General features: G+C 60.9%; 6 protein-coding genes and 2 non-coding genes across 9 annotated transcripts in view; 5 read left to right on the forward strand and 3 right to left on the reverse strand.

The window, feature by feature from the left end:
• The window catches only part of SUPT6H (SPT6 homolog, histone chaperone and transcription elongation factor), a 26,642-nt gene extending 24,670 nt beyond the window's left edge, over positions 1 to 1,972 (forward strand). For both annotated transcript variants that reach the window (XM_066333355.1, XM_066333354.1), the window contains exon 37: positions 55 to 1,972. In XM_066333355.1, coding sequence (XP_066189452.1) covers positions 55 to 241 — 187 coding nt within the window. In that variant the 3' untranslated portion in view covers positions 242 to 1,972. The remainder of the gene's footprint in view (positions 1 to 54) is intronic.
• A 908-nt stretch (positions 1,973 to 2,880) lies between these two features.
• On the reverse strand, positions 2,881 to 5,238 carry PROCA1 (protein interacting with cyclin A1). Its single transcript, XM_066333708.1, has 5 exons — positions 5,212 to 5,238; positions 4,584 to 4,931; positions 3,736 to 3,893; positions 3,515 to 3,649; positions 2,881 to 3,436 (listed from the first exon to the last, which is right to left on the reverse strand). Exons 1-5 carry the CDS (start codon positions 5,236 to 5,238, stop codon positions 2,929 to 2,931), a joined length of 1,176 nt encoding a protein of 391 aa, XP_066189805.1. The 3' UTR covers positions 2,881 to 2,928.
• A 614-nt stretch (positions 5,239 to 5,852) lies between these two features.
• On the forward strand, positions 5,853 to 7,147 carry LOC136370114 (adenine phosphoribosyltransferase-like). The gene is made up of 6 exons (XM_066333359.1): positions 5,853 to 5,875; positions 6,002 to 6,151; positions 6,285 to 6,378; positions 6,462 to 6,608; positions 6,691 to 6,786; positions 6,890 to 7,147. Exons 2-6 carry the CDS (start codon positions 6,029 to 6,031, stop codon positions 7,015 to 7,017), a joined length of 588 nt encoding a protein of 195 aa, XP_066189456.1. The 5' UTR covers positions 5,853 to 5,875; positions 6,002 to 6,028; the 3' UTR covers positions 7,018 to 7,147.
• A 213-nt stretch (positions 7,148 to 7,360) lies between these two features.
• Positions 7,361 to 10,125, reverse strand: RAB34 (RAB34, member RAS oncogene family). Its single transcript, XM_066333357.1, has 11 exons — positions 10,069 to 10,125; positions 9,286 to 9,390; positions 9,108 to 9,199; positions 8,696 to 8,761; positions 8,453 to 8,554; positions 8,321 to 8,385; positions 8,195 to 8,246; positions 7,972 to 8,053; positions 7,802 to 7,892; positions 7,606 to 7,716; positions 7,361 to 7,526 (listed from the first exon to the last, which is right to left on the reverse strand). The coding sequence occupies exons 2-11, from the start codon at positions 9,337 to 9,339 to the stop codon at positions 7,459 to 7,461; spliced, it is 783 nt and encodes a 260-aa protein (XP_066189454.1). The 5' UTR covers positions 9,340 to 9,390; positions 10,069 to 10,125; the 3' UTR covers positions 7,361 to 7,458.
• Positions 10,126 to 10,371: 246 nt separating this feature from the next.
• Positions 10,372 to 12,483, forward strand: RPL23A (ribosomal protein L23a). Its single transcript, XM_066333360.1, has 5 exons — positions 10,372 to 10,529; positions 10,956 to 11,136; positions 11,366 to 11,542; positions 11,918 to 11,987; positions 12,422 to 12,483. Exons 1-5 carry the CDS (start codon positions 10,505 to 10,507, stop codon positions 12,434 to 12,436), a joined length of 468 nt encoding a protein of 155 aa, XP_066189457.1. The 5' UTR covers positions 10,372 to 10,504; the 3' UTR covers positions 12,437 to 12,483.
• On the forward strand, positions 11,223 to 11,294 carry LOC136370340 (small nucleolar RNA Z17). Its single transcript, XR_010745150.1, has one exon. It is a non-coding gene; the product is annotated as a small nucleolar RNA Z17 (small nucleolar RNA).
• LOC136370352 (small nucleolar RNA SNORD42) lies at positions 11,781 to 11,846 on the forward strand. The gene has a single exon (XR_010745162.1). It is a non-coding gene; the product is annotated as a small nucleolar RNA SNORD42 (small nucleolar RNA).
• Positions 12,484 to 15,175: 2,692 nt separating the features above from the next.
• On the reverse strand, positions 15,176 to 17,276 carry TLCD1 (TLC domain containing 1). Its single transcript, XM_066333361.1, has 4 exons — positions 17,018 to 17,276; positions 16,792 to 16,874; positions 16,380 to 16,462; positions 15,176 to 15,943 (listed from the first exon to the last, which is right to left on the reverse strand). The coding sequence occupies exons 1-4, from the start codon at positions 17,212 to 17,214 to the stop codon at positions 15,548 to 15,550; spliced, it is 759 nt and encodes a 252-aa protein (XP_066189458.1). The 5' UTR covers positions 17,215 to 17,276; the 3' UTR covers positions 15,176 to 15,547.
• Between the last annotated feature and the right edge of the window lie 809 nt (positions 17,277 to 18,085).

Raw genomic sequence — 18,085 nt, forward strand, 5'->3', positions numbered from 1 at the left:
GGAGGGCAGGGGAGTTTTCTTGTCACAACTCACGTTGTCCCCGTGTCCTTGCAGGACCAACAGCCACGCTGCCATCGACTGGGGCAAGATGGCCGAGCAGTGGCTGCAGGAGAAGGAGGCTGAGCGGAGGAAACAGAAGCAGAGGTTGACCCCTCGCCCCTCTCCCAGCCCCATGATCGAGAGCACGCCCATGTCCATCGCCGGGGACGCCACGCCTCTCCTGGATGAGATGGATCGATAGGACCTGACACCCGACACCTCCACTCCCTTCTCCAAGGAAGGGGGAAGGAGAGGGAACAATAGGAAGCGACTTCCCTTAGACACATAACTCCTGTTTTATACGTCGTGGGATGGTAGGAAATGACTCTTGGTGATGTGCACCTGAGCGACAGAATAGACTTGGCAGGGCTGGTTTAAAAATATATACTATATATAAGAAAAATATATCATAGAAAGGAACACTGCATCGGCCTCTGCGTTCTAGGCTCCGGTTTTGAGGCACCTTGGAAACTTAGCAAAGCAAACGTGAGGTCAAAGGAGCCTGTCCTTTACATGCACAGCACTCTGCTTTCACCCCAAAGACTGGGAAGCAAACGGAGCTGAAAGTGCATTGCCCTGGAGTGAGCCTGTTTCCTTTGGATTCTCCTAAACCCTGACCATCACCTCCCCTCGTCCCGAGACCACAAAGCAAAGTCGTGGGGGTTGTGACAAACGAACCAGAGTTCTCACAAAGTTCCTGTTGTTGTTTGCTCCATGTTTTCATGTGTGACAGGCTCAGCAGAGCCAACCCCAGCTGTGCCTGGATGGGTCCAGCACAGCGGCTCGGGGTCTTGCTGGAGATGCAGCTGTTGTACCAAAGGCTTGCTCTCTCCTCTGGCTTCTTTTGGAACAATATTTATTTAGTTTTGATTATTATTATTTTTTTTTAATCAGACTGCAAAATAAAGCGCCAGCCTACGGCAGCTTCCCCGAGACAGACACGTGGGATAAAGCACCACGGAGCAGCCCGGAGTGCATGGCCTCCTCCTCTGTACCCGCTTCCCCTGCCCAGCTGTAACCGAGAGGGGTGAATAAATAGTGTTTTTACTGAATGCTAGCTCAGAGGTTTTCTGCCTGCACCCCACCCTTCACCTTAGGATTTGCTCAGAGCAGAGTTGGCGTGGTGGAAGTCGATGCTCCTACTTCTTTTGTTGTTTGGTGTTGCCCTCTGCGTGCTGGAAGTTTCGCAGAGAAGCCGATTTTTGTTGTTAAAGGGTGTTTTGTTACGGATGCACCACATGGGGAGACATCACACCGACATCGGGCCACCTCCGTGTGGCTGTTGGATAGGGAGAGGCACGGGGAGGGGGCGGATAAAGTGGATAACTTGTGTCAGAAACAGCCCAGTGCGGTGTCCTGAGGAATTGCCAGCGATGGGAGAGACGTTTCTGAGAGGGAAAGTTCCTGCTGCACACACTCTCCCCTCTCCTGCTTTGTTAGTAGGGATTTTCTATGGAAGCTGAGTCTTTGTTCCTTCCCAGTGCTCCTGGTCAGCCTCCTTTGCTAGGAAATGAGCAGGAACAGCAGATCTTAGGAAACAAAGGTCCTCTTTGCATGTAAATGCTCCTGAAGAATGGCAGCGACCCGGGAGACAAAGCAAAGCTCTTTGCACTGAGAAATGCAGGTCCTGGCTTCAACGCCATCCCCTCTGCAGTGCTGAGGGGCTGACAGGGTCCTGCTCCTCCCAAAGCCACCCAGGCCACTGGGGAGAACCGTGGGCTGGGGCCCACAGCTCCGAGGGGACAGGTGGATGAACCTGGCGCTATTTTCTTATTTCATGAGACTGTACAATAGGAATATGACTGGGAGCAGCTCCTTACTGGTTGGACCTGGAGGGCGGGGGGAGGGGGTTAGTTGTGTGTTGTTGCCTCCTTTCTGGCTGTCTTTGTTTTTAGTTTTCCCTTGCTGTCAATAAAAGTTCTACTTTTGGGAAGCTCGTCCACGTGCCCCACGTCCGTGCTTCCTGCCGGGATGCTGTGGCTGCCACAGGGGCTTTGCACCCAGAGGGGAAGCAGTGCCTTCCTCCACCCTTGGTCTTCCCCCCTTGGTATTCCCCCCTGGCCTCGTGTGATCCGCTTATTTCAGGGATTTGGGATTGCACTGCACGCTCCCCGGTGTGGGGTTTGCTGTCTGCTTGGCTCCTGGCACTCTAGTTTTTTCCAAGTCTGGAATCTGGTGCTGGTGCAGGAAGATCTTTCCACCACCTCACCAGGACACTGGGCTGAGCCATGCTCCACCCTTGGAAGCACTTTGGAGGAGTTGGTGGCAGTGCCCTGTTCCCTGGGGCTGCCCCAGATGGGATCCCCACCCACCAGAAAGGACACAGGCAGCATTCTCTGCCCCAGCTCTTCCCAGGCAGCATCTGCCTTTGTCCCAGGGCTGGAAAAGCATCTATTGTCCCACTCTAAGGAGCTTTGCAGGCATTTGAGGAGCCTTCAGGGCGGGCCAAGACCCTGTTCCTCCCAAAGGAAGGGAGAAGGAGTTGATGCTGGTGCAGGAACACGGGAGAGGCAAGGGGTTAAGAGGATGAGAGAGCTTGGGTGGTGCAATTCAGAGAACTTCCAGAGAAAATTACACGCCTGGGGAGCTGGAATTTAACCCTCTAGCAGGGGAGCTAAAACGGGCTCAGCCCTGTTGTGGGCATAGGGCCAGGAGCTGTGCCCCCGGTGCCAGGACAATGACATGAACTGAGGGGAGCAGTAAGGAGCAGCTCAAACCCCGGGATCCCCACCCTGCTCTGGGTGTTCCCCTCCCAGGGGATCAGCCCCGGGATTTCCCCTGGAGGCTGTCCCCGGTGCCCTCCTTTCCCGCACAGAGACAAAGCCGAGGCTGCTCGAGCAGATGTACATTTATTTCACAGCCAGGACCCAAGCAGGGCTCAGAGGGGACTCAGAGCTGCAGCTCTCGTGGGGGCTCAGCCTCAGTTTTACTTTTCAGCCTCTTTTTTCTGTTCCTCTCCTTCCTCCTCCTCTTGCCGCTGGTGGTGGGGACCGGGGAGGGAGTGGCTGGCACTGGCTCCCCGCCCAATCCCTCCCGTGCCGGGGCATCGCTCAGGATGGTGTTGGATGCTTCCCCCAAGGATGGCAGCAGGGCCCAGGGATCAGCAGGCACAGCACCTGCAGGACGGCTCCGCGCCCTCTTTTCAGAAGACCCTTTCTTTTTCAGACCTTTCCCCTTATTTTTCTTATCTTTCTTTCTCTTCTTCTCTTTCTTGACAGCCTTGGGGGCTGTCCCAGTGTGATGATCCACTGGGAGGGCTCCTCCCTCTGTGCTGCCCCACGGGGGGCTCAGGGGGACTCCCCTGGGCCTGGCTGCCCTGTCGATGAGCTCCCCCCCAAATTCATACAGCACCGGCTCTCGGGGCACCGCCACGGCCACCGTGTTGTACGTCTTGCACCTGCCAAAAATGAGCAGACACCACGGGGTGGGACAAGCCCAGGCAGGGGGACAGTCCACAGGGCAGGGGGACACTCACCAGACATAGAGATAGGGCTCCACACACTCCTCCCTGTAGGTGAACTCGAAGCAAGGCACCTGGATGACGTTGAAGAAGGCCTGGCCCACCACCCTCGAGGCCGTGTCGTTCACCCTCCGCAGGCACTCCTTCAACCTGCCCCGGGGCACAGCCTGGCTCAGGGGGCTGGCACCTCCCCGGGGGGTGTCAGGGTGCCCTGGGGCAGGTCTGGGGACGCTCACCTGTGGTCACAGTCGCAGTGGCTGATGGTGTGCCAGCGCAGGTTGCGGTAGCCGTAGCGGGCGGTGAAGGGGTGGATGACATGCTGGCAGTGGTCGTGGTCCCGGCAGCACCGGTCCGTGTCCCGGTGCTCCCCTGCGGGGAAACGGGGGGTGCAGGGCTGAGGGGCCCACGTGCAGGGCTAGGGTTGAGCTAGGGCAGGACTAGGATCGGGATTAGATTGGATTGACACACTGGAATCGTGCTGGGATAGGGTGAGGATGGATGGCTAGGGGCCCGACTGGATCAGCACTAGGATAGGGACAAGGTTGGCGCTGGGATGGGGACTGGGCTGCACCAGTACCACACTGGGAATGAGACTGGGACTGGACTGTGGTTCTGGAGCAGGATCACGAGAGGCTTTAGAGTGGGATCAGGATTGCAACTGGGAGTGGATCAGTACTGGGACAGGGGCTGGAATGGCAGCAGGACAGACCACAGAGTAGGCTGGGGACAAAGGGTGGATCAAGAGTGGATCCAGAAAGGATTGTGATAGGCAGAGATGAACTGGGATTGGACTGGTGCTTGGGGAGGGACAGAACTGGGATAGATAGGGATTGAGCTGGTGTGGGAACAGGGGCTGGAGCAGACCAGTACTGGGATGGGACTGGATTAGGATTGGTGGGGACTGACCCAGCACTGGATTGGGCTGGGATGGAACAGCACTGGGTTGGGAATGGGTGGAGTGGGGTGGGATGGGAGAAAGGATTTGAGAAACAGAATTGTAAGGGGTGAAAGGGAGTGGGATGGGATGAGAAGGGGTGGGATGAGACGGGACGGGAAGATACATGATAGCAGCATCCCTGCCGACCTTACCCAGCTGCTCGTAGCTGTCCGCGTTGCTGCCCGCACCGCACCACAGCGTCCCGGGGTAGGTGAGCCCGCGGCGGGCGCGGGGCCGTCCCGGCGGGGCCGCTCCGGGGGCAGGTGGCAGCAGGAGCAGTAAGAAGAGGAGGACGAGAAGGAGGCGGCAGAGCAGCCCCGGGGCGCACATGGCACCGCACCGCTGGCCGCCGTGGGGCCGCCTTATAGAGTGGCGCAGCCCGCCCACGCGGGGCGGCCCGGCACGGCTTGGCACGGCCCGGCACCGTGCGGAGGGTCCCGCAGAGCCGGGGTCCTGCAGCCGCTCCCGCAGCCGCCGCACGTCCCGCTCCGGCAGCTGGCGGGGAAGGGATCACCCCTCCCGGTGGGACCGGCCCCGTTGCTGTGGCAGCCGGTGGGGTGATGTGCCGGGGCCGGTAACCAGCCGGCCCCAAACCCCCGCCCCGTGACGCACCGGGCCCCGCACAGCCCCCGGCCCCGGAGCGGCCCCCGACGGGAGAACGATGCTGCCTGTATCCCTGCATCCTATGGATGCTCTGTGCAGCCCCGGTTCCCAGCCCACAGATGCTCTCCTGCATCCCCACATCCCTTCCTGTGGATGCTCCCCACATCTGTACATCCCATCCCCTGAATGCCTGCTGCATCCCCACGTCCCTTCCCATTCCTTGTGGCCCTGCATCCCATCCCACAGATGCGCCCTTTACAGGGCAGCCCAGAGCCCAGTGCCCAGCCGGGCTGGCAGCCCACACCGGCACTCCCAGAGCTCTGCCAGGGCTGTCCTTCCTGGCCAGCTCCTGTCCTCAGAGCCCATTGACAGTCAGGACACAGCCCTGGCTCACTGGGATGCTGTGAGAGCCAGTGCCCAGTAGGGCAGGACAGTTCCTGGACACCCCAACAGGGATGTGCACAGCCTCAAAAACTCCCTGCACTGCCCAAGGCCTCCCAAAGCTGCAGAACATCCCCCTGAGCTCCCTTGCAGCATGGGGTGCCACTCCACTGTGCCACCCACACTGGCACAGGCAGCTGGTGCTGGGGGCACTCATGTGGGGTGCAAACACCACAGCCCCATTGCTCCCCACCACAGCACTGCCTGGCTGGGACAGCAGAGCTGGTGGGGGACATCACTGGCCCATGGGAAGAGTTCCTGCCTGGAGCTGTCCCAGTGTCCAGCTGGCTGAGGGCGCTGGCCCAGTGCCACAGGGGCTGCCCCTGCTCAGCTGTCGCTGTCTGTGACGCTCCTGTGACGGTCCTGCTCGGCTCAGCCCTGCCACCAGCACCCAGGTATGGAGCTGGAATGGGAGCCCTGGGCCCTGGGGTGCCACGTGTGGGTGTGAGTGGGGGGCACCAGGCCATGGGGAGCCCTGTGGAGGCTGGAGGTGGGGAAGTCTCACTCCCCTTCATGCTCAGTGCTTGCAGCGCCTGCAGTCCCCACGCATGGACCTGTGCCACATCCCTGGCACCCGAGAAAAGGGCTGGTACCTGGCACTGATGGCCCCCAACGTCAAGGGTCCCAACTATGCCTGGCTGGACCCCTCCCGGCTCTACTGCCACCCGCAAGTACCCAGTGCCTGGGGGGGATGGCACCCACGAGGTGCTGGGGTGGGCTGCGTCTCCACAGGGCTGCTGGGGCACCCAGCTGTGGGTGCCCAGGGTGGGCTGTGGGCACCCAGCACCTCCACTCTCCCCCCAGGGCTTGCAGGACTGCGTGGCCGACCTGCTGCAGCCCTTCCAGGGAGATGCCATCGACATGGTGGCCGGCATTGATGCCATGGGCTTCATCCTGGGTGAGCAGGGCACATGTCACAGGTGAGTGCAGGGTCTCTGTCCCTTGTCCCTGGGGGTCCTGACAGTGCTGTGCCCACCTCAGGTGCCGCAGCTGCTGCCACACTGCAGAAAGGCTTCCTGGCCATCCGCAAAGCCGGGCACCTCTGTGTGCAGACAGTGGCCCAGCCCTACACCGACTACTCGGGCCGCGAGAAGGTGATGGAGGTCCGCACCGACGCCATCTCACCGGGTGAGCCAGTGGGGTGCTCCCCTTTTTGGGTGGCTGCCAGTGTGGGCACAGGGCACTCATCCACAGCCTCTGCCCCCTCCAGGTCTGCGCATCCTTCTCGTGGACCAGTGGGTTGAAACTGGGGGCACCATGAGAGCGGCCATCGAGCTGGTGGAGCGGCTGGGGGGCGTCGTGGCAGGTAGGAGAGGGCACCCCAGGGTGCACCCACGGGTGCAGTGGGACCACCACTCCCACAGGCTGTGGTGGCCAGTGCTGAGCCCCCCCCATGTGTGTCCCCACAGGTGTTGCTGCCATCTGCATGGAGAACAGCGAGGGAGGGAAGTGGATCCAGGAGCGCTACAAGTGCTCCCACTGTGTCCCCCCCCGCCTGCAGCCCCGTTTCGACCAGCACCAGTTTGGCTGGGACTGATGTGAGACTGGCACCTCATTTGTCCCCTGCAGCCCCCTTAGGGACACAGAGCTGCTGGCTCTGCAGGACAAAGATGCTCCTTGGTGGAAGAAGGAACTCATCCCCAGCGGCAGCCATCCATCCTCCTGCTTGCCTATGGCTGCATCCAGGGACAGGGAGACCCACAACCAGCCACAGCTCCCTGCCCTCAGCCCCACAGCTTTCTTACAAAGCATAAAAAAGGTTTTATTAAGACAAAAGGGAGCCTGAGGGCATCTCCTCCTGCGAGCAGTACCTGGGTTTGCATAGCTACAGGAGCCACATGGCTGCTCCTGCCCACCCCAGCCGGGTGTGCCCAGGCAGGTGAGGGGCTGGGGTGGCAGGGACGGCTCCTCGGGGCCGGCCGGGGTCGCCCCTCTTTGGTCCAGAGGTGTGAGCATGGAGGGGGCTGGGGCTGTCCCCTCACTGGCAGCACTTGGGTTTCTTGCGGGGCGTTGACAGGTACAGGTCGCTCTCCTTGCTGCTGATCCCTGAGGGGCAGAGGGAGGAGGGTTGGTTGGTGCGGGGACAAAGGGGCACACCCAGGCGGGGCTGGCCAGGGTTACTCACGCACGGTGTCGCCGATCCTGCGGGTGCTGCTCCCGCGCTCCAGCTCGGCCAGCACGCTGTTCTCAAAGGTCAGGGCCGCCACTCGGAAGAAGAAATCCCGCACGTTCTCCCCTGCCCCACGGGAAGAGACCCCCCTGAGTGTCCCCTGACCTGGCTGACGCTGAGATCTGCATTCCCTTACCCAGCTGGGACTCACCAGTGAGTGAGGAGACAGCCCAGTACTCTGCCTGCATCTCCTGGGCCACCTTGAGAGCGTCCTTCTCCATCAGGCTGTACTGTGCTGGTGTCTGCCAACCAAGCCAGGCATGGGTGGGTGACAGGGACAGTCAGGGCACAGCTTGCCCACAGGGAGGGGGACACACTCACACTCAGATCCTTCTTGGAGCCCACCAAGAAGAGGATCACGTTGGATGGGTCGTTCTCCTTCAGGGCATCAGCCAGCCACTGCCTGTGGAGCCACTGTCAGCAGCTGCTGGCTGAGCACTGCCCTCATGCTCACACACCACAGCAGCCCCACAACCCCTCCCTGCCCTGCCCTTAAGACCCCACGTTCATCCCTGGTCCCACCCCTGAGCCATGTGTCCCCTACCGTGTGTGCTCCAGGGACCCCACATCATTGACATCGAAGACAATCACGATGGCTGGGGGAGGAAGGAGGAGTGAGACGGGGACAGGGACAGTGGGATGGGCAGTTGGGATGCAGCGAGGAGCTCACCCTGTGCTCCCCGGTAGTAGGTGGAGGCGATGCACTTGAAACGCTCCTGGCCGGCCGTGTCCCACCTGAGGGGGGTGTGGGAGGTGAGGGGGGTTGCAGGGATGTGTGGGGAAGGGGCTGGCACCTACTCACAGCTGCAGGCTGAAGGGCACTCCCAGCACCTCAAACCGCTCCATCTCGAAATCCACCCCGATGGTCGCCTTGTAGTTCTTATCAAAAGTGTCCTTGCAAAACCTGGGCGGGGGGTGAGTGGGTATCAACATCCTCAGTGACCCCTCAGTGCCCAGCAGCAGAGCCGGCTGCTGCCCTTTGGGGGAGAGGAGTCACTTCCCCCACTCGCCATCCCCCTCCAAGCATCTCCGGGGCTCCCGTTACCTGTTGATCAGGCAAGTCTTCCCCACCGAGAGGTCGCCCACCACGATGATCTTGGAGATCTTGAACCTGCAGCAAGGCGGACGCGTGGCTCAGCAGCATGGGGGGACACCCCCCGGCCGACCCCGGGGTGGGCGGGCATCACCCAACGGCCCCTCGCGTCCGCAGCCCTCCGCATCCCGGCTCTGCATCCCGGCGCTGCCGCGGCTCATCCCGGCCCCCCGTGTCCGCCCCCGCGCCGTGTTCCCCCCGTGTCCCCCCCGCGCCGCATTCCAGTGTCGTGACGCAGGGCTCGGCATCGGGCAGCGCCGGCAGCCACGCGGCGCCCACGCCGGGGACCCCCACCCGCGGCTGGCGGGCCCCTTGTCACCCCCCTCATCCCAACAGCGGGGACCCCAAACCGCGCCCGACCGACCCCACAACGCCCGTCCGCTGCTCCTGGCAGGCGCTGGCCACTGTGGGGTGGAAGGCATGGCGGGTGTGCAGGGCGGCCTCCTTCCGAAAACACTGCGAGCGGGACAAAGAGGGACACCGCGGTGACCGCGGGGCTCGGCGAGGTCACCCCCGGGCTGGTGTGTCCCCCCCCTGCTCACCCGGGGCAGGTCGCCGATGACCCTGTCCCTGCGGACCGGAGCCAGCACGTTCATGGTCCGTGGGTGGCCGGGGGAGCAGGGATGGGATGAGGGTCACCGCGAGGTCTGGGGACAGAGAGAGCAAGGAGTGGCGATGTCCCCATGTCACAGTTGTCCTCATGAACAGCATTCTGGAACACGGTTGTCCCCTTGTCCCCAGGTGGGGTTGTCCCCTTATCCTAACAGTCTCCACTTTGCCAGGTCACGGGTGTCGCTGTGTCCTGATTCCTCACGTCACCAAGGACGGCTGTCCCCACACGCCTGCCACCTCGAGCCCTTTGACTGTGGCTGTCCTCACATCTCGAGGCACAGCTGTCCCCATGTCTCAGCTGTCCCCGTGTCCCAGCCATCCCGACATCCCGAGTGTGCCATCCCAGGGTGTGTCACTGTCCCTCTGCCCTCAGGTGTGGCTGTCCCACACCCCGGGATACAGCTGTCCCCGTGTCCCAGCACCCCCACATTCCTACACACCCGGGTACCACTGTCCCCGTGTTCCATCCATCCCCGTGCCACGGCCACCTCAGGGTATCGCTGTCCCTGTGCCCCACAACGGATCTGTCCCCAAGTCCCACCCATCCCCATCTCCGTGTTCCACCGGTCCCCGCGTGTCCCCCCCGTCCCGTGTCCGCCGTGCACAAACCCCGCCGTCCCCTCGCCTTATCCCAGTCCAAGATCAAGCTCTCCCCGCCTTGTCCCTGTCCCCACGGCGAGGGAATGAAGCGGGGTGTCCCCGTTACCACGAACCTCCCAGCGTCGGTAGCGGTGCTCGGTGCTTCACGCCCAGTCCCGGAGTAACCGGCGCCCAGGCCCCTCCCACGCCCCCGAAGGGGGCGTGGGAGGGGCCTGGGCGCCGGTTACTCCGGGAGTGGGCCATTGAGCTGCTACCACCGCGACAGGACCCCGGTAATCACCCGCCACCCCGGGGCTCACCCCGGTCCCGCACCGCCACGACGGCGGGGAGGGACAGCGGCGTGCCAGACTACAATTCCCATGACGCCCTACGGCGGGCGGGACACCGCTGCGCATGCGCGGCCGAGTCCGTTAATAAGGACTACCACTACCGGCATGCTTCGAAGGTGTCGCGGGATGATGGGGTTTCTGTCTTGCTCCCGCGAGATTTGAGGGTATAAGCCCGTGCGGCGCGGGGCAGGAGACCCCTTTCGGCTTCCGCCTGGCCAAGATGGCGCCCAAGGCGAAGAAGGAGGGTGAGGGCGCGGGACGCTGAGTCCGTGTAGGGGGCGCGGGGCGGTGTTTGGGACCTCTCGGGGTGCTGGTGTATGTGGGATGGCCGGGCTGAGCGAAGCGGGGAGTGATGCAGGGTTGCAGCGCTTTGTTAGGCGCGGGCACGTGGAGGTGGCGGGACAGGCCTGCCGGGTTGTCTGAGCGGCGGGGGGATTTGTTCCCATCTCGATGCTGGGATTCGTGCGTGGGGGAGGGAATAAGCGCCTTTTCCCGCACGGAAACGGGAGACTTTTAACTCAGTTAGGAGTTTTGGGGCTCCTCTTGGTTGGATGAGGGAGCGTGGGCCGCTGCATGAGGTCCTGCTCATTGATCAGAGGAGGCCATGCCGGGCTGGGGAGCACACCCCGACCCTGCAGATCCTTGTGGTGCTGACTGAGCTCTCCTCACAGCTGTGCCTCCGAAGACAGAGGCGAAAGCAAAGGCGCTGAAGGCCAAGAAGGCCGTCCTGAAGGGGGTCCACAGCCACAAGAAGAAGAAGATCCGCACGTCGCCCACTTTCCGCAGGCCCAAGACGCTGCGGCTGCGGAGGCAGCCCAAATACCCCCGGAAGAGCGCCCCACGGAGAAACAAGTACGTGTGGGGTTCTGCCCTACTGGCGGGTTTAGGGGGTGGGAGCAGCCCCATGAATGGGCTGGTGTGGGAACCTGATGGTTTGGGATGCAGGTGATGATTTTTCAGCGACCAAAGCCTGAGAGTTTGTGATTATAACCTTAGGTGACTGATGCACCCCAAAAAAAGACCCCTGAAATGCAGAGGAGCGCCTGCCAGTTCTCTGTTAATCGCAGGACCTTTCTTGCAGGCTGGACCATTATGCCATTATCAAGTTCCCTCTGACCACAGAATCAGCGATGAAAAAGATTGAGGATAACAATACTCTGGTGTTCATCGTGGATGTCAAGGCAAACAAGCACCAGATCAAACAGGCTGTCAAGAAGCTGTATGATATCGATGTGGCCAAAGTCAACACGTTAATTAGGTGAGAAGGGGGAGGAGAACAGTGCTCTGGTGGGTGTGAGATGAAAATTTTAGCAGAAAATGGGAACGCCTGTGAGATTCAGCAGATGTGAGATAAAGCTCCGTAGCTGAGTGCAGCTTTTGACTGAGCACATCTTGGTGGAAGTGGGAAATGTTGGCAGAGCAGAAGGTTGCTTTCCTCAGGGAGCTCTTGGCTTCTTCAGGAGGCTCTTTGCCTCTTCTGACACCCAGGGAGTCCTGTGCAAATGATGTAAACTTTGATTCCACTGAGTAATGTGATGTTTCCAAAGGAACCACTGATGCACATGGGAATTGCAGGAATGTGGAGCAAGGGGCAGGAATTTCCTCTGTTCTGATGCCTCCTGTTCCTCTCTAGGCCTGATGGAGAGAAAAAGGCTTACGTCCGACTGGCTCCAGATTACGATGCACTGGATGTGGCCAACAAGGTGAGATGTCTGTGAAACTTGGGAGCCTTTTTTTGCAACTTGTCTCGTGTCTCCTCCACTGATTGTTCTTCCTGAGTTTCTTTGTGAGGTGCTTGTGCTTCGAGTATGGTGGCTGGCACTTTTGTGGCCTTGTAGCCAGACAGGATCTGAGTGTTGAGGAGCCATGTTCTCAGTCAGTTCAGTCCTCAAGGTGGTTGAGGCAGGCAGGAGGCAGAGCTGGCACGTACAGAGTGGGCAGAGGAATACAGCACAAGGATCGCTGTGGAATAAATGTACAGAGTGGGTGTGTAAAGCTCTTGGGCAGGTCTGGGGAGGAAGAAGCCTTGGAGGACAGGAATCCTGGGGAGATGCAGCTATGACAGTGATGGCTGTGGTAGAGGCTCTGCCTTTCTGCCACCACCACATCTGTTTTAACATCCTTTGCTTCTTTCCAGATTGGAATCATCTAAACTGCATCTGCCGAGGACTGTACAGACTAATAAACATTGTGACACCACTGAGGGCTCTTGTGTTTTGTGACAGCACAGCCCGTGTGAAAGGGAGCACCCAGCAAAGTCTAGGGCCTTCATTTCATTGAAGGGGCTCCCTCCCTTCCTGGCAGTGGGTGGGCAGAGGGACAAGAGGGTCGTGCAGGAGCAGTGCTGCCCTACTCACAGGGTGTCTGGGATCCTGTGAGCATGAGGTGACACCTGAATCTCAAATATCTCTACATTTACACCCAGACCTCTTGTGTCTTGCATTTTCTTGCACACTGTAATCAGGATGTGTTTGTGGATCAATGTTTTGGGTGTCCTACATCACTTCCTTGTGGAGGAAGGTGGCCCCATGGGGTGACCACAACAAAAACCTGTCAGTGGCTCTGGTGTGGCACAAGTGACCTGTCACACCATTTCCCCAGTGTATCAGCTCTCTGCTTATGCTGCAGGTTCACTTGGAGCCCTCCTGCTAATCCAGCAGCAGAGGCTTTGTGGGCTATTCTGGCACAATCTCTGCTCCATGTGCTTGCAGCGTGTGTGTCTCCCTCTTGCTGTTCCTCACAGGGTTCAGTGTCCTCAGGGCTGTTTCCAAATGCTGCTGTTGCTGCCTCTGCAGTGTTTGTTTAGAGTGTTTGGAGTCTGGAGAAACGTGGAACACTGGGTGAGCAGGGAGTAGGGGAATTATGGAAAAGTCTTCAGTGTACTTGAGCTTAAGTACCTACTTAGACTTGACTGAGAAAGATGATGAAAGCCATGACCAAATACTGACTGGGGTAATTGGGCTCTTGAATGGTGGGACACTGATTTCTTTCAGGCTTCTTGTGGAGGGTGGCAGATTCCCAGGACAGTGGTGGATGGAAAGCAGGAGCTGCTCTCAGGACGAGATCTGTGCTGGGTTGTGTGGCCCTGGCTTGACACCCCTCACTTCACTTGAGCTCTGGGGAAGGTGGGCAGGAGGTGCTCCCTACCTGCTGTAAGGGATAAAAAACTGCCTGGAGGGACCAGTGCTGCTGCCCTGTGTATTTCCCTGGCACCAGCAACCCAGCCTCTTCCCTGTGGATCCATAGCAGCAGGGTCCCCTGACCCCCAGGCCACGCTTTTACATGTCACCTCAAGATGTGGGAGAAGTTGCTCCTGTTGTAGCCAAGCTGCTGTCACTGCTGGGCAAGGATTGGTTCTGGAGAGCCTGGATGTGCTGCAGCCGGAGGCTGGGAGGGATTCTGCATCAGCATGACTTGCAGTCAGCCCTGGCCTTACCTCAGCTCAGTGGTGCTGCCCTGGCACTTCACTTGCCTCTTGCTCCTGGCTGGCAGCTTGCCTGGTCCACAGCTGCACTGCTGCGGGGTGCTCCTGCTGGAAGCCAGGAGGGGAACAGCAGAGAGCTGTGCTCCCTCCTTTGGGAAGCTTTGTCGTGCCTGGCCTTCCACACCGGTTTAAGGATGGAGGAAGTGTGGGCTGGGCTGAGGCTGTGACCTCCTGGAACAGAGCCATATCTGCTTGATGTGGAGAGACAAATGTGTGCACTTAGGGGTCAGGGGAAAATTAACAGTTTGGATCAGTTGTGTAAGGTGATGCAGATGCAGCCATCTAAACTGCAAAGAGGCCACGAGGCTTAAGCTGCAGCTGAAGACACGCACATGGCTGTTAGGATGTGCTGCTGAGGGTGAGGCTGTGCCCTGCCAGGGCTGCTGAGCTCTGTTTCAAGCAAGGAGGGACAAGGCAGCAGGTTTGGAGCTGGCATCGATCCCTGCCCACACTGTCCCAGTTATCACATCTCTGTTCCAGCTGCCAGGTTGTTCCTGGGATTGGTGTCAATGCACACCAGGGAGTCCCAGCAGGATTCAGATTCTGTGAGGTGTTTCCCAGCTCTCTGGTGGAAAGGTGATCCCTCACTGCCTCCCCTTAATCACTGGCTTATTTCAACCGCGGTGCCTGTCTCTGCCTGAGCTGGGCAGGTGCTGGAGTGGGTGGGACAGATCCTGCCCAGAGCAGGGGCTGGGCAGGAGTCCCTCTAACCCTGCTAATGCCGATCCGGTGCCATCCTGCAGCTGTCACGTCAGCAGGATTTACCTCTCCAGTGCTCCACAGGACCGGCTGGGCCAGTTCTGGTCCCGCTCTCCCCGGGAGCTGAACCCCCCCTTCTCCTCCCACTGCTCTGGGGGAGCTGCTGAAACGGTCCTGGTCCTGTGGCTGCAGGAGAGGGCCCAGCATGTTTACAGGGCTGCAGCTACACTGCGTCAGTGATCACTCCAGGGGGATGCAAACATGCAGCAATCTTCCAGGAAGAGCCCTTGGCCTCCCATGGCTTTTCCATGCCAGCTCCACTTCACGTGGCTGCCGGGTGAGTCACGCAGCCCAGCCAGGCTCCTCACTGCCAGGCTGGAGACAGGCGGGTCAGGCACTGCCACAGGGCTCAGTACCTCTCCTCGTTCCCTTCAACTGTTCCTGCACAGCCCCTGGTCTCGGGAAGAGCAGAGGAATGAGGAAGAGGAGGGGAACGCATGCATCCACATGAGGGACAGAGTTGTGCTGTTCAAGGCTCAGCTGGGTTGGCTGAAAGGTCCCTAGAACAAAGCGAGCAGCAGGAATGTGTCCTGTCCCTCCCTGAGAACTGCCAGCCCTCCTCTGGGAATGGGGCAAATCCTTTCCCACAGCCCTGGCCCAGCGGGAATCCCCGACCTGCTCTGCCCCACAGAAGAGCCAGCTCAGGTGTGCTGCGGCAGCAGTAAAACAGACTGATTTTAATGCACATTACACCCAACATCACCACGGGAGGGACTCGTCCCCTCCCTCACAACCCTTCCAGGCCATCAGCGGTGAAGCACAGCCACCTCTGGCCCTCCAGCTGCCTGCAGGGAAGCTGGCTTGGGCTGCTTCTCCATCGGCCATGCCTCTGGCTTCAGCAGCATCCCCGCAGCTCGGTGAAGCTGTCGGGCTGGTCCAGCAGGGAAGCGCTTTTAGGCAGCAGAGCGGGTGAAGGCAGGGCCTGGGGCCAGGGAGCGAGCCCTAAGGCACATCAGAGCAGCTTCGGAGAGCCCAAAACCTCCAGGAGCTGGAGCCTGGGTCCCCCTCGGGGCGCACGTCTCAGTCTATCAGAAACTTCTCACCGTCCACATCTCTCCCCGCAGAGCCTTTGCGCAGGGAGGGGAAAAAATCAGAGCGTAGGAGGCGGGAGAAGTACATGAGGATCATGGCGTCGAGCAGCAGGAGGTTGGCGGTGAGGAAGGCACCCTGGCCCTGCACCTCCACGTAGCAGAGGAAGTACCAGGTGAGGTACGCCTGGGGCGCCAGGCGGAAGGCGAAGTACATCACCAGGTTGATGTACTTGTTGGCCTCGTAAAGCGCTGGGGAAGGCACGTTGCTCATCTTCAGCAGCATGCGCACCGTCAGGAAGATGTTGCTCACCTCCACCAGCAGCAGCAGCACCGCTGCCACCAGGAAGCGGCCGGTGACGATGAGTGAGACGAAGGCAGAGATGGCCTGGGAGACACACACACACACACACACACACACACAGAGCAGGGTCAGCTCAACTTGCCCTGGAGAAAGTGAATCCTTCCCTGCCCTCAGTAAGAGCACACAGTTCTGTTTCCCCCACCCAGAGATCCCAGCAGGCACCTGAGCTTACAGAAAACCAGTCTGGAAAGCCAGATCCCCCAGGACCAGTTACACCTCCCTGTGCTGGGACGAGCCTCCAGCTCTTCCCCCTCCCAGCTCGGCAGCCTGTCTGGCTCCAGGCACTCAGAGCCGATGCTGGCAGTGGTCCTGCCCCGCCAGGCGCCCTCGCCTTGTTGATGCAGAGCTTACCTGGCAGCCAGGGCGAGGCAGAGGGAAAAGCTCCAGCTTGCCCTGCCATAGCCCATGGGTGGGCTGAGCCCCGGGGTGTGTGGTAGCCCCCTGTGCTGCCCATACTCACCATGGCATGGTGCACCAGGTACTCCCAGGATGAGCGGGACTGATGGTTGAAGATGATGTCAAGGGTGTCGTGGATGAAGTAGCCTGTGAGATGAAGGAGAGTGTTCAGAAGGTCTGGCTTGTGCACTGTGACCCGCTGTGGAAAGGAGGAGCAACGAGGACAAGGAGGAGGGTGGTGTGACTGTTTTTCAGGTGTCAGAAACATCTCCACCCCGTCTGGGTATGGAGAGACGGCTGTTCCCTGGGGGTTAGCAGCCTGTGGGCTCCACGCTCGTGATTAAGGCGGGAGTCATGGAGCTGCCCAGCCCTGGAGCCGGTGGCTCGTCCCGAGCCAGCATACCGGGCGAGGCTGAGCAGGGAGTTGGCCAAGTCCGGTGGGGTGGCTGCGGCCATTGTCCTGCTTGGCTCCTTACCTGAGGAAAAGCAGACCAGCAGGTGCCCTAAGACGCTGTAGCCGTCCTGGATGTCGGAGAGCAGCTCCGGAGAGTGCCAGAGGCTGGGAGTGAGGAGAGGAGGAAGGGGGTCAGCCTAGGCTCCGGGATGGGGAACACGTGGACCCCCTACCCGCTTCCCACTCCCCAGGAGTGCCCAGTTCGCAGCATGTGCACCGTGCCCGCCGCCCCCCGCTCTTCCCGGTACCTAAAGAGGGCCCATAGCCCGGCCAGCACGGAGTGTGCGAAAGAGACGAGGAGATTCCTCCACCGCCAGACGCGGCCGGGACGGCTCCGTACGGCGGCGGGCTGTGGCAGGGCCAGGGCCAGCCGGCGCAGTGCCCCGAAGATCGCCACGCTGCCCCCCACCAGCGCCGCCGAGGCCGCCCGCCAGCCCGGGCCCATCGCGCCCAGTCCAGCGGCGCGCGGCCGCGGCGGCGGCGGGCGGGGCCGCGGGGCCACGCCCCTCCCGGACCGCACCTTAGCCTTGGCCACGCCCCTGTGTGAACACGCGGGGACACGCCTTCGCATTGGACACTCCCCTCGCGCTGGCCGCGCCTCCCCGCCCGCGCGCCTGCGCGGGGTTGGCGGGCTCTGAGGGGCGTGGCCGCGCTGGCCGCGCCTTTCATTGATAAGAGGCGCGCTGGCCACGCCCCCCGCGCGTGTGTGTACGCGCGTACGCGCGGCGCGGTGCGCGCACGTGCGCGGAGTGTGGCGCGGAGGGTGCCGCACCTGCGTGGGGTGTGCAGGTGTGCGGGCTGTGCGGCGTGTTCCTGCTGGGCGGTGCTGCTGAACGGGCGTGGCATTGCACGCGTGTGCCAGACACCGCACGTGTGGGTGTCAGATACTGCCCGTCTGGACTGGGCGGCGCGGGGGGGTGAGTGCGGGGTGTGTGTGGCAGACGTTGCACATCTGTGCTGGGCCCTGCACATCTGCCACAGTGATGCACAGCTGGCGTGGGCCTCGCACATCTGTTCAGCGGCGTGTGTGTGTGTCCCCGGCACGGTGTGGCCTGTCGCCGGTGGTTGCGGCGCATTGTGTCGGGGGGGATGCCGGGGAAAACATCGTGCTTGGAAAAGTAGTGGGAACAGTCACAAACACTCACCTAAAAACACGGCGGGAGGAATGGGGCACACAAAGGTGCCCCCTAATACCAGGCTGCAGTAGGCGGGGGCCGAAAACGCGGCACCGAAACTCGGCGCGGTGCTGGTTCCTGCGGGGGGCTCCTGCCCCATCGCTACCCCACGCTGAAGGGCGCTGGCTTGCACGAGGGGGG

The sequence above is a fragment of the Sylvia atricapilla genome, chromosome 20, assembly GCF_009819655.1.
Source record: "Sylvia atricapilla isolate bSylAtr1 chromosome 20, bSylAtr1.pri, whole genome shotgun sequence".
NCBI lineage: Eukaryota > Metazoa > Chordata > Aves > Passeriformes > Sylviidae > Sylvia > Sylvia atricapilla.

Coding starts and splice junctions, on each gene's coding strand:
- RPL23A (XM_066333360.1), top strand. CDS start 10,505: ATGGCGCCCAAGGCGAAGAAGGAGG. Junction 11,137..11,365: donor AGCGCCCCACGGAGAAACAA/GTACGTGTGGGG, acceptor CCTTTCTTGCAG/GCTGGACCATTATGCCATTA. Junction 11,543..11,917: donor AAAGTCAACACGTTAATTAG/GTGAGAAGGGGG, acceptor GTTCCTCTCTAG/GCCTGATGGAGAGAAAAAGG.
- PROCA1 (XM_066333708.1), bottom strand. CDS start 5,238: ATGCAGCAGGCATTCAGGGGATGGGAT. Junction 4,932..5,211: donor AGGCATTCAGGGGATGGGAT/GTACAGATGTGG, acceptor CTTCCCCGCCAG/CTGCCGGAGCGGGACGTGCG. Junction 3,650..3,735: donor CACTGCGACTGTGACCACAG/GTGAGCGTCCCC, acceptor GCCCCGGGGCAG/GTTGAAGGAGTGCCTGCGGA.
- TLCD1 (XM_066333361.1), bottom strand. CDS start 17,214: ATGGGCCCGGGCTGGCGGGCGGCCTCGGCGGCGCTGGTGGGGGGCAGC. Junction 16,875..17,017: donor GGGCTATGGGCCCTCTTTAG/GTACCGGGAAGA, acceptor CCTCACTCCCAG/CCTCTGGCACTCTCCGGAGC. Junction 16,463..16,791: donor GCTGGTCTGCTTTTCCTCAG/GTAAGGAGCCAA, acceptor TTCATCTCACAG/GCTACTTCATCCACGACACC.
- RAB34 (XM_066333357.1), bottom strand. CDS start 9,339: ATGAACGTGCTGGCTCCGGTCCGCAGGGACAGGGTCATCGGCGACCTG. Junction 8,555..8,695: donor AAGACTTGCCTGATCAACAG/GTAACGGGAGCC, acceptor CCCCCCGCCCAG/GTTTTGCAAGGACACTTTTG. Junction 7,893..7,971: donor GCTCCAAGAAGGATCTGAGT/GTGAGTGTGTCC, acceptor CTTGGTTGGCAG/ACACCAGCACAGTACAGCCT.
- LOC136370114 (XM_066333359.1), top strand. CDS start 6,029: ATGGACCTGTGCCACATCCCTGGCACCCGAGAAAAGGGCTGGTACCTG. Junction 6,152..6,284: donor GGCTCTACTGCCACCCGCAA/GTACCCAGTGCC, acceptor CTCTCCCCCCAG/GGCTTGCAGGACTGCGTGGC. Junction 6,787..6,889: donor GCTGGGGGGCGTCGTGGCAG/GTAGGAGAGGGC, acceptor GTGTCCCCACAG/GTGTTGCTGCCATCTGCATG.